At 41.5% G+C, this 13,773-nt stretch overlaps 1 protein-coding gene across 1 annotated transcript; it reads right to left on the bottom strand.

The window, feature by feature from the left end:
* Positions 1-6,679: 6,679 nt before the first annotated feature.
* On the bottom strand, positions 6,680-7,676 carry UCN (urocortin). The gene has a single exon (XM_075847426.1). It carries the CDS (start codon positions 7,658-7,660, stop codon positions 7,172-7,174), a length of 489 nt encoding a protein of 162 aa, XP_075703541.1. The 5' UTR covers positions 7,661-7,676; the 3' UTR covers positions 6,680-7,171.
* Positions 7,677-13,773: the final 6,097 nt, after the last annotated feature.

The following is a 13,773-nucleotide window of genomic DNA, read 5'->3' as shown; positions in this document are numbered from 1 at the left end:
CTTTGTCAGGGATCATTACCATGTATATTGTTTGCAAAAATATTATCCTTACATATATATGTATTTATATCAGTATATTACACAAAGAACTGGAATGTAACAAAATGGACCATGTATCAGGGGCACACCTATGGAGGCACCGCCCCTGGAATGCAAGAGGAGTGTACAGAAGAACTTGCAGCTGAGGAGCCAATGGGGCTTAAGCACGTCCCACATCTCTAGGGAGGGAACTTGTGTTTCTTTATTTTGTTCAATAAAAAGTTTAGTTCACTTCCTACTTCACTGAGGTAGGATCTATACCAACTTGTCTCGTGGTATATTTTCCTCCATGCATGCCCTCAGTTCAAATTTACAGAGGTGGTTATTCGGTGTGGAATAACAGGGAGAAGGAAGTTTATTCCTGACAGCTGCAGGCAGCAGAATGTTATCATGTAACTTTATGGGATCTGTATATATCTGTATGTAGTGAGCTCCCCCTAGTGGTGGCTGCAGGCAGCAGAATGTTATTATGTAACTTTATAGGAGCTGTATATATCTGTATGTAGTGAGTACCCTCTAGTGGTGACTGCAGGCAGCAGAATGTTATTATGTAACTCTATGGGAGCTGTATATACCTGTATGTAGTGAGCTCACTCTAGTGTTGACCACAGGCAGCAGAATGTTATCATGTAACTCTATAAGAGCTGCATATATCTGTATGTAGTGAGCTCCCCTAGTGGTGACTGCAGGCAGCACGTTATCATGTATCTTTATGGGAGTGTGTATATTTGTATGTAGTGAGCTCCCTTTAGTGGTGATTGCAAGCAGCAGAATGTTATCATGTAACTCTATGGGATCTGTATATGTCTGTATGTAGTGAGCTCCCCCTAGTGGTGACTGCAGACAGCAGAATGTTGTCATGTAACTCTATGGTAGCTGTATATATCTGTATGTAGTGAGCTCCCTCTAAAGTTGACTACAGGCAGCAGAATATTATCATGTAACTTTATGGGATCTGTATATATCTGTAAGTAGTGAGTTCCCCCTAGTGGAGGCTGCAGGCAGTAGAATGTTATCATGTAACTCTATAGGAGCTGTATATATATCTGTATGAAGTGAGCTCCCCCTAGTGGGGGCTGCAGGCAGTAGAATGTTATCATGTATCTTTATGGGAGTGTTGTATATTTGTATGTAGTGAGCTCCCTCTAGTGGTGGCTGCAGGCAGCAGAATGTTATCATGTAACTCTATGGGAGCTGTATATATCTGTCTGTAGTGAAAACCCCCTAGTAGTGGCTGCAGGCAGTAGAAAGCTATCATGTAACTCTATGTGAGCTGTATATATCTGTATGTAGTGAGCTCCCTCTGGTGGTGGCTGCAGGCAGCAGAATGTTATCATGTAACTGTATGGGAGCTGTATATATCTGTTTGTAGTGAGCTCCCCGGTGGTGACTGCAGGTAGCAGAATGTTATCATGTAACATTATGGGAGCTGTATATATCTGTATGTAGTGAGCTCCATCTAGTGGTGGCTGCAGGCAGCAGAATGTTATCATGTAACTCTATGGGAGCTGTAAATCTCCGTATATAGTCAGCTCTTCCTAGTGGTTACTGCAGGCAGTAGAATATTATCATGTAACTCTGTGGGAGATGGATATATCTGTATATAGTGAGCTCCCCCTAGTGGTTTCTGCAGGTAAAAGAATGTTATCATGTAACTTTATGGGAGATGTATATATCTGTATGTAGTGAGCTCCCCCTAGTGGTGGCTTCAGGCAGCAGAATATTATCATGTAACACTATGGGAGCTGTATATATCAGTATGTAGTGATATTTCCCTAGTGGTGATTGCAGGTAGCTGGATTGTTATTGTGTAACTCCATGGGAGCTGTTTATATCTGTATGTAGTGAGCTCCCTCTAGTGGTGGCTTTGTCAGGGATCATTACCATGTATATTGTTTGCAAAAATATTATCCTTACATATATATGTATTTATATCAGTATATTACACAAAGAACTGGAATGTAACAAAATGGACCATGTATCAGGGGCACGCCTATGGAGGCACCGCCCCTGGAATGCAAGAGGAGTGTACAGAAGAACTTGCAGCTGAGGAGCCAATGGGGCTTAAGCACGTCCCACATCTCTAGGGAGGGAACTTGTGTTTCTTTATTTTGTTCAATAAAAAGTTTAGTTCACTTCCTACTTCACTGAGGTAGGATCTATACCAACTTGTCTCGTGGTATATTTTCCTCCATGCATGCCCTCAGTTCAAATTTACAGAGGTGGTTATTCGGTGTGGAATAACAGGGAGAAGGAAGTTTATTCCTGACAGCTGCAGGCAGCAGAATGTTATCATGTAACTTTATGGGATCTGTATATATCTGTATGTAGTGAGCTCCCCCTAGTGGTGGCTGCAGGCAGCAGAATGTTATTATGTAACTTTATAGGAGCTGTATATATCTGTATGTAGTGAGTACCCTCTAGTGGTGACTGCAGGCAGCAGAATGTTATTATGTAACTCTATGGGAGCTGTATATACCTGTATGTAGTGAGCTCACTCTAGTGTTGACCGCAGGCAGCAGAATGTTATCATGTAACTCTATAAGAGCTGCATATATCTGTATGTAGTGAGCTCCCCTAGTGGTGACTGCAGGCAGCACGTTATCATGTATCTTTATGGGAGTGTGTATATTTGTATGTAGTGAGCTCCCTTTAGTGGTGATTGCAAGCATCAGAATGTTATCATGTAACTCTATGGGATCTGTATATGTCTGTATGTAGTGAGCTCCCCCTAGTGGTGACTGCAGACAGCAGAATGTTGTCATGTAACTCTATGGTAGCTGTATATATCTGTATGTAGTGAGCTCCCTCTAAAGTTGACTACAGGCAGCAGAATATTATCATGTAACTTTATGGGATCTGTATATATCTGTAAGTAGTGAGTTCCCCCTAGTGGAGGCTGCAGGCAGTAGAATGTTATCATGTAACTCTATAGGAGCTGTATATATATCTGTATGAAGTGAGCTCCCCCTAGTGGGGGCTGCAGGCAGTAGAATGTTATCATGTATCTTTATGGGAGTGTTGTATATTTGTATGTAGTGAGCTCCCTCTAGTGGTGGCTGCAGGCAGCAGAATGTTATCATGTAACTCTATGGGAGCTGTATATATCTGTCTGTAGTGAAAACCCCCTAGTAGTGGCTGCAGGCAGTAGAAAGCTATCATGTAACTCTATGTGAGCTGTATATATCTGTATGTAGTGAGCTCCCTCTGGTGGTGGCTGCAGGCAGCAGAATGTTATCATGTAACATTATGGGAGCTGTATATATCTGTATGTAGTGAGCTCCATCTAGTGGTGGCTGCAGGCAGCAGAATGTTATCATGTAACTCTATGGGAGCTGTAAATCTCCGTATATAGTCAGCTCTTCCTAGTGGTGACTGCAAGTAGCTGGAATGTTATCATGTAACTCTATGGAAGCTGTATATATCTGTATGTAGTGAGATTCCCCTAGTGGTAACTGCAGGCAGCAGAATGTTATCATGTAACTCTATGAGAGCTGTATATATCTGTATGTAGTGAGATCCCCCTATTGGTGGCTGCAGGCTGCAGAATCTTACCATGTAACTCTATGGGAGCTGTATATATCTGTATGTCGTGAGCTCCCACTAGTGGTGACTGCAGGCAGCAGAATATTATCATGTAACTCTGTGGGAGATGGATATATCTGTATATAGTGAGCTCCGCCTAGTGGTGGCTGCAGGCAGCAGAGTGTTGGAGGATATGAAGATGAGTGGTAGGTATTATAATACTATGTGGATTATATAAAGATGTGTGTGGGGATTATAATAATATTTGGAGGCTATGAGGCTGTGTAATGGGGATTATAATGCTTCTATATATGGAGGATATGAAGATGTGTGATTGGGATTATAATTTAATTTGAAAAATATAATAATGCTTTTTGGGTAATTTGAGGCTAGCCTGTTGGGATTATAAAGAGGCTATAAAGCCTTAGATGGGAATTTTCCATGCAGAATATGGAGCTACGTGGTAGGGATTATTTTGTTTTACGAATTGTAAAAGGCTGCGTGTTAAAGATTACAATGTCACATGAAGAATACGAAATTATATATGGGATTATAATTTTATATGGAGGATATGAGGCTGTGCGATGGGATTATAATACTGTAAATAGGATATGAGGATGCAGTGGCGTAACTACCGCTGTAGCAGCCATAGCGGCTGCTACGGGGCCCGCAGCATAGGGGGCCCATGCCGCCCGCCGTCACACCCCCCCATCCCCTCCATGGCCCTCTCAACATTATGGGCCTGGCAGCACGGGCCCCTCATGTCCGGTGGCGTCGGGAGCAGGATGGCACTATATAGAAGGCGGGGAGCAGGGTGGCACTATATACAAAGGGGAAGCAGGGTGGCACTATATACAAGGGGGGAGCAGGGTGGCACTATATACAAGGCGGGGAGCAGGGTGGCACTATATAATGGGAGAGCAGGATGGTACTATATACAAGGGGGGAGCAGGGTGGCACTATATACAAGGGGCGGAGCAGGGTGGCGCTATATACAAGGGGGAAGTAGGGTGGCACTATATACAAGGGGGGAGCAGGGTGGCACTATATACAAGGCGGGGAGCAGGGTGGCACTATATAATGAGAGAGCAGGATGGTTCTATATACAAGGGGGGAGCAGGGTGGCACTATATACAAGGTGGGGAGCAGGGTGGTACTATATACAAGGCTGGGAGCAGGGTGGCACTATAACAAGGGGCGGAGCAGGGTGGCACTATATACAAGGTGGGAGCAGGGTGGCACTATTTACAAGGGGGGAGCACGGGGGCACTATATAAAAGGGGGGAGCAGGGTGGCACTATATACAAGGGGGGAGCAGGGTGGCACTATATATAAGGGGGGCTGTATGGCTCTATCTACTAGGGGGGCTGTATGGCTCTATCTACTAGGGGGGCTGTATGGCACTATTTACAAGGGAGGGGGCTGTGTAGCGCAATCTACTGGGGCAATCTACAGGTTTCTGCGTTTGGGGCTATCTACTGAGGGGGGCTGTGTGGCACTATAAAGAAGGGAGGGGGCTGTGTGGCACTAAATAGAAGGGACGGGGCTGTGTGGTACTTTATACAAGGGAGGAGGGCTGTGTGACACTATATACAGGGGGAGCTCCATGGCGATATCTACAGGGGGCTGTATGGCCCTATCTACAAGGGGAGATGGGCGCGCTAGCTACAAGTGGGATGTGACACTGTCTACACAGGAGGCTGTATAGCATTGTTTACAGGGGGGCTGTATGGCACAATCTACAGGGGGCACTGTCTACAGTGGGCACTTTCTATAAGGGAGGCTGCATGTGGCACCCAGGGGGGGGGGCAGTCAAAAGTTTGCTATGGGGCCCAGTCTTTCCACGTTACGCCCCTGTGAGGATGTATAGTGGGATTCAGTAAGACAGGCTGCACATGGCGGCACCGGAATCTACGTTTAGTAACAGGTGAAGGCTCGAGATTCACCAGCAGAGGAATAAACAATCATTTTTTGAGTCTTCATGGACAGACAATATGGTGGCAATATTATGATGTTGCCCTAATCCTGGTCATATGACTGTCGCTGGTAGGATTGAAGTGTTGGGACTATGGGTAGCTCTGGGCTATGGAGGAGGTCCAGCCGCTCAGCCTAGCACAAGTGCGCCATCGGGTGGCCATACAGAATCCAGCAATTTCTGCATCTCATGAGTTACCTCTTAACCTCTTATAAATTCTTCAAACTACAATATTTTATTTTCAATGATGTCACCAAGTTTGGAAAAGTGATGTCACAGGTTTGGTAAAGTGATGTCATCTGGTTTGGTAAAGTGATGTCACCAGGTTTGTTAAAGTGATGTCACAGGTTTGATAAAGTGATGTCCCCTGGTTTGGTAAAGTGATGTCACCTGGTTTGGTAAAGTGATGTCACCAGGTTTGGTAAAGTGATGTCACCTGGTTTGGTAAAGTGATGTCACCAGGTTTGGTAAAGTGATGTCACCTGGTTTGGTAAAGTGATGTCACCTGGTTTGGTAAAGTGATGATACCTGGTTTGGTAAAGTGATGTCACCTGGTTTGGTAAAGTGATGTCACCTGGTTTGGTAAAGTGATGATACCTGGTTTGGTAAAGTGATGTCACCAGGTTTGGTAAAGTGATGTCACCAGGTTTGGTAAAGAAGCCCACATCCAACATTCAGCGTGACCAGCTTTATTGCATACAAGGAACAAGTATATGAAGTACAACTAAACCTGTGGTGGGACACATTAGGGCACTGGGGGGGGCTACAGCCCTGGAATGCTACTTCCTTACAATATGACTTGTATATGTACGGGATGACGTGTGGCCAAACGGTGGAGATTTGCTGTCAGGGTCAGACTGAACCTTCCTAGGACTCGGGCTGGGACTTGTGACGATTCCATTCTTATAATGGAAAGCAACCAGTGAAGTGAATATTAATCTGCTCAGTATGAGGGTCCGGTGCTGGTGCACGGTCATCTATGTGGGGTTGAAGGTCACCACAAATTGCACCATGGGGTAGTCCGGCCTGGTTTGTTTCTTCATGAGTTACTGAATGACTTCCAGTGATCTCTCCACATTGTCCTCCGGGAGACCTTCTCCATCATCTCCCCCCCCCCCTCCCCCTCCACACACACACCTGTTTTCCACTTTCCCCACCTAGGGCTTTCCATCAGCTGAACTCCCTTCTCTTTTTAGAAGATTCTAAATCGTTCTGGCTATACCTGTGAGTATTGGAATGATTCCCTGTGTAGGTCTTTATAGACCATGCTGATTCCTAGTTTCCGGTGAGGACACAGAGGTTATGATAAGATGCTGGGAGTAATTCTAGATCGATGTCACCAGAGCCAACGTCAATCAAGGTGGGAAGTGCCTACGATGCTTCAGCCTGATGAAAACACAAAGATAAGTGGGGACCATAAAGAAATCAGGAGAAGTTCATACTTGGAGACCTGTACATGGAGGCTAACCCTTATCAGACATACCCCTCCCCCAGTCCCGGCAGCCCGTGCGCGGTCTCAGAGCCCACCCTTCCACCATGTAGTCTCATCATTGTAGGGTATTGCACATCCCATGTTTGGACATTGAGGGCACGTTTCTTCTTGTATGGGAATGATGTTCTGACCATTTACCGTTATTTCCCTACTGAATCAAATATGATGCGGTTCTGTTCTGCCTGATGCTTCTGGTTTTGAGTTTTCGCTATGTCAATCATATGCCGGAGTATATGATATGTCAAGTCAATAGAGATTGGGGGGTCTTCTCTCTTCAGGCGGTCAGAAAACACCTCCAGGAAGGTCCTGTCTGATTCCTCCGGCCTGGACTCCTGGAAGACGGTCTGGAGAATGCTGAGTACAGGGGCCAGGTCCGGGGGTGTTTGCTGCTCTGTAGAGAGGGAACCTTTGCTCAGCCTCAGCTGCACATGGGGGTCTTTGACTTCCAGCTGGGGCACTTTTTCTCTTATAAAATACAGTAGAGCCTGTGCGCTCTCATCACTTAACAATCCATCTAGACTGAGCCTTGGGCCCGCAAAGAAGCTCCTCTCCATGGGACGAGCTCCGGCCTGTCCCGTGAGGATCAGAAAGCAGGCGAGCAGTGTGAGTGATGATGATGCAGCCTTCATAGCGCTACCTTCACGGACACCTATGAAATAAGGAGACAGGGTCAATGTCATGACATTTTACAGCCGAGAAAATAAATCACACTGAATTCTTTCTGCTCAGATTTCCAGGTCATCTCTACATTTTATTCAGTTTAGAGTTCTGCATCTTATAAGACGATACAAGGCGCGTCTCCTGCGCTCTACCTTGCATATATAGATTTTATTAATATACACAGAGCTCTAGGCTGGGACTGAGCAACTTCAGGGTGGTCATCACTGGTCTTCCTTGGTGGGTTCCTCGGGGGCGTGTCCTTAGACAGTATTTTCCGGCTTTCATGGCTGCTGCAGAGGACACTGTCTGATTATTCTCGGCTCCTCTTCTTCTACTAACAGAACATGTATATTTCTCTCTAATGCCCCTTTATAAGAATGAATTAATAAGGGCGGGTTCATCTAAAACGGCATTACTGTCAGTCCCCTCTACCAATTGTGACTAATGTTGGGGGGAGAAATGACGTGTACATGGATCTTATTATTTTCATATTTTAAGGGGAATAAATTTGGAACCGTTGAGCGTGGGGCTCAGGCCATTGATATAAACAGATCCAGGTCTAATTAGATCCCAGGCCAGAAACATGTGAACACGACCCGTCCAAGTCATTCAGAGAGGAGCACAAAGGGGTGTCACGAGCAGCTTGACCCAAGTTTAACACCGATTACTGCATCCCCTATCAGATTAAGGTCAGTCATGGCGGATGTGTGGATTAAACCCGAAAATACACAAAAATTTACAGTACAATATTAGTGGATGGAGTTTCTTAAACCTCATCCACATGAAGCCGAAAATATTTGCACAGAAATCAGAGCATCCTGAGGATTTTCACCGAAATCCGGGGGAGAATTTGACGCAAAATCCACATATAACACATGGAAATTTTACAGTGGATTTATCGGCACAGTATTATCAATAACCCAATAATCTCCGGAGAGCTCAGTATTATCAATAACCCAATAATCTCCAGAGAGCTCAGTATTATCAATAACCCAATAATCTCCAGAGAGCTCAGTATTATCAATAACCCAATAATCTCCAGAGAGCTCAGTATTATCAATAACCCAATAATCTCCAGAGAGTTCAGTATTATCAATAACCCAATAATCTCCAGAGTGCTCAGTATTATCAATAACCCAATAATCTCCAGAGAGCTCAGTATTATCAATAACCCAATAATCTCCAGAGAGCTCAGTATTATCAATAACCCAATAATCTCCAGAGAGCTCAGTATTATCAATAACCCAATAATCTCCAGAGAGCTCAGTATTATCAATAACCCAATAATCTCCAGGGAGATCAGTATTATCATTAACCCAATAATCTCCAGGGAGATCAGTATTATCAATAACCCAATAATCTCCGGAGAGCTCAGTATTATCAATAACCCAATAATCTCCAGAGAGCTCAGTATTATCAATAACCCAATAATCTCCAGAGAGCTCAGTATTATCAATAACCCAATAATCTCCAGAGAGCTCAGTATTATCAATAACCCAATAATCTCCAGAGAGCTCAGTATTATCAATAACCCAATAATCTCCAGGGAGTTCAGTATTATCAATAACCCAATAATCTCCAGAGTGCTCAGTATTATCAATAGCCCAATAATCTCCAGAGAGTTCAGTATTATCAATAGCCCAATAATCTCCAGAGAGTTCAGTATTATCAATAACATAATAATATCCAGAGAGTTCAGTATTATCAATAACCCAATAATCTCCAGGGAGTTCAGTATTATCAATAGCGCAATAATCTCCAGAGAGTTCAGTATTATCAATAGCCCAATAATCTCCAGAGAGTTCAGTATTATCAATAACCCAATAATCTCCAGGGAGTTCAGTATTATCAATAACCCAATAATATCCAGAGAGCTCAGTATTATCAATAACCCAATAATCTCCAGGGAGTTCAGTATTATCAATAACCCAATAATATCCAGAGAGCTCAGTATTATCAATAACCCAATAATCTCCAGAGAGCTCAGTATTATCAATAACCCAATAATCTCCAGAGAGTTCAGTATTATCAATAGCCCAATAATCTCCAGAGAGTTCAGTATTATCAATAGCCCAATAATCTCCAGAGAGCTCAGTATTATCAATAACCCAATAATCTCCAGAGAGCTCAGTATTATCAATAACCCAATAATCTCCAGGGAGTTCAGTATTATCAATAACCCAATAATCTCCAGGGAGTTCAGTATTATCAATAACCCAATAATCTCCAGAGAGCTCAGTATTATCAATAACCCAATAATCTCCAGAGAGCTCAGTATTATCAATAACCCTATAATCTCCAGGGAGTTCAGTATTATCAATAACCCAATAATATCCAGAGAGCTCAGTATTATCAATAACCCAATAATCTCCAGAGAGCTCAGTATTATCAATAACCCAATAATCTCAAGAGAGCTCAGTATTATCAATAACCCAATAATCTCCAGAGAGCTCAGTATTATCAATAACCCAATAATCTCCAGAGAGCTCAGTATTATCAATAACCCAATAATCTCAAGAGAGCTCAGTATTATCAATAACCCAATAATCTCCAGAGAGCTCAGTATTATCAATAGCCCAATAATCTCCAGAGATATCAGTATTATCAATAACCCAATAATATCCAGAGAGTTCAGTATTATCAATAACCCAATAATCTCCAGGGAGTTCAGTATTATCAATAACCCAATAATATCCAGAGAGCTCAGTATTATCAATAACCCAATAATCTCCAGAGAGCTCAGTATTATCAATAACCCAATAATCTCCAGAGAGTTCAGTATTATCAATAGCCCAATAATCTCCAGAGAGTTCAGTATTATCAATAGCCCAATAATCTCCAGAGAGCTCAGTATTATCAATAACCCAATAATCTCCAGAGAGCTCAGTATTATCAATAACCCAATAATCTCCAGGGAGTTCAGTATTATCAATAACCCAATAATATCCAGAGAGCTCAGTATTATCAATAACCCAATTGTCTCCAGAGTGCTCAGTATTATCAATAACCCAATAATCTCCAGAGAGTTCAGTATTATCAATAGCCCAATAATCTCCAGAGAGCTCAGTATTATCAATAACCCAATAATCTCCAGAGAGCTCAGTATTATCAATAGCCCAATAATCTCCAGGGAGTTCAGTATTATCAATAACCCAATAATATCCAGAGAGTTCAGTATTATCAATAACCCAATAATCTCCAGGGAGTTCAGTATTATCAATAACCCAATAATATCCAGAGAGTTCAGTATTATCAATAACCCAATAATCTCCAGGGAGTTCAGTATTATCAATAACCCAATAATCTCCAGAGAGCTCAGTATTATCAATAGCCCAATAATCTCCAGAGAGTTCAGTATTATCAATAGCCCAATAATCTCCAGAGAGTTCAGTATTATCAATAGCCCAATAATCTCCAGAGAGTTCAGTATTATCAATAACCCAATAATCTCCAGAGAGTTCAGTATTATCAATAACCCAATAATCTCCAGAGAGTTCAGTATTATCAATAACCCAATAATCTCCAGAGAGTTCAGTATTATCAATAACCCAATAATCTCCAGAGAGTTCAGTATTATCAAAAATCCAATAATATCCAGAGAGCTCAGTATTATCAATAACCCAATAATCTCCGGAGAGCTCAGTATTATCAATAACCCAATAATCTCCAGAGAGTTCAGTATTATCAATAATCCAATAATATCCAGAGAGCTCAGTATTATCAATAACCCAATAATCTCCGGAGAGTTCAGTATTATCAATAGCCCAATAATCTCCAGAGATATCAGTATTATCAATAACCCAATAATCTCCAGGGAGTTCAGTATTATCAATAACCCAATAATCTCCGGAAAGCTCAGTATTATCAATAACCCAATAATATCCAGAGAGCTCAGTATTATCAATAACCCAATAATCTCCAGAGAGCTCAGTATTATCCATAACCCAATAATATCCAGAGAGCTCAGTATTATCAATAACCCAATAATCTCCAGGGAGTTCAGTATTATCAATAACCCAATAATCTCCAGAGAGCTCAGTATTATCAATAACCCAATAATCTCCAGAGAGCTCAGTATTATCAATAACCCAATAATCTCCAGAGATATCAGTATTATCATTAACCCAATAATCTCCAGAGAGCTCAGTATTATCAATAACCCAATAATCTCCAGGGAGTTCAGTATTATCAATAACCCAATAATCTCAAGAGAGCTCAGTATTATCAATAACCAAATAATCTCCAGAGAGCTCAGTATTATCAATAACCCAATAATCTCCAGAGTGCTCAGTATTATCAATAACCCAGTAATCTCCAGAGAACTCAGTATTATCAATAGCCCAATAATCTCCAGGGAGTTCAGTATTATCAATAACCCAATAATATCCAGAGATTTCAGTATTATCAATAACCCAATAATCTCCAGGGAGTTCAGTATTATCAATAACCCAATAATCTCAAGAGAGCTCAGTATTATCATAACCCAATAATCTCCAGAGTGCTCAGTATTATCAATAACCCAATAATCTCCAGAGAGCTCAGTATTATCAATAACCCAATAATCTCCAGGGAGTTCAGTATTATCAATAGCCCAATAATCTCCAGAGAGTTCAGTATTATCAATAGCCCAATAATCTCCAGAGAGTTCAGTATTATCAATAACCTAATAATCTCCAGAGAGCTCAGTATTATCAATAACCCAATAATCTCCAGAGAGCTCAGTATTATCAATAACCCAATAATCTCCAGAGAGCTCAGTATTATCAATAACCCAATAATCTCCAGAGATATCAGTATTATCACTAACCCAATAATATCCAGAGAGTTCAGTATTATCAATAACCCAATAATCTCCAGGGAGTTCAGTATTATCAATAATCCAATAATATCCAGAGATATCAGTATTATCAATAGCCCAATAATCTCCAGAGAGTTCAGTATTATCAATAGCCCAATAATCTCCAGAGAGTTCAGTATTATCAATAACCCAATAATCTCCAGAGAGTTCAGTATTATCAATAACCCAATAATCTCCAGAGAGTTCAGTATTATCAATAACCTAATAATCTCCAGAGAGCTCAGTATTATCAATAACCCAATAATCTCCCGAGAGTTCAGTATTATCAATAGCCCAATAATCTCCAGAGATATCAGTATTATCAATAACCCAATAATATCCAGAGAGTTCAGTATTATCAATAACCCAATAATCTCCAGGGAGTTCAGTATTATCAATAACCCAATAATCTCCAGAGAGCTCAGTATTATCAATAACCCAATAATCTCAAGAGAGCTCAGTATTATCAATAACCCAATAATCTCCAGGGAGTTCAGTATTATCAATAACCCAATAATCTCCAGGGAGTTCAGTATTATCAATAACCCAATAATCTCCAGAGAGTTCAGTATTATCAATAACCCAATAATCTCCGGAGAGCTCAGTATTATCAATAACCCAATAATCTCCAGAGAGCTCAGTATTATCAATAACCCAGTAATCTCCAGAGAGCTCAGTATTATCAATAACCCAATAATCTCAAGAGAGCTCAGTATTATCAATAACCCAATAATCTCCAGGGAGTTCAGTATTATCAATAACCCAATAATCTCCAGGGAGTTCAGTATTATCAATAACCCAATAATCTCCAGAGAGCTCAGTATTATCAATAACCCAATAATCTCCGGAGAGCTCAGTATTATCAATAACCCAATAATCTCCAGAGAGCTCAGTATTATCAATAACCCAATAATCTCCAGAGAGCTCAGTATTATCAATAACCCAATAATCTCCAGAGAGCTCAGTATTATCAATAACCCTATAATCTCCAGGGAGTTCAGTATTATCAATAACCCAATAATATCCAGAGAGCTCAGTATTATCAATAACCCAATAATCTCCAGAGAGCTCAGTATTATCAATAACCCAATAATCTCAAGAGAGCTCAGTATTATCAATAACCCAATAATCTCCAGAGAGCTCAGTATTATCAATAACCCAATAATCTCCAGAGAGCTCAGTATTATCAATAACCCAATAATCTCCGGAGAGCTCAGTATTATCAATAACACAATAATCTCCAGA

The sequence above is a fragment of the Rhinoderma darwinii genome (assembly GCF_050947455.1).
Source record: "Rhinoderma darwinii isolate aRhiDar2 chromosome 4 unlocalized genomic scaffold, aRhiDar2.hap1 SUPER_4_unloc_1, whole genome shotgun sequence".
Lineage (NCBI taxonomy): Eukaryota > Metazoa > Chordata > Amphibia > Anura > Rhinodermatidae > Rhinoderma > Rhinoderma darwinii.
This window is presented reverse-complemented; position numbering and strand designations above follow the sequence as displayed.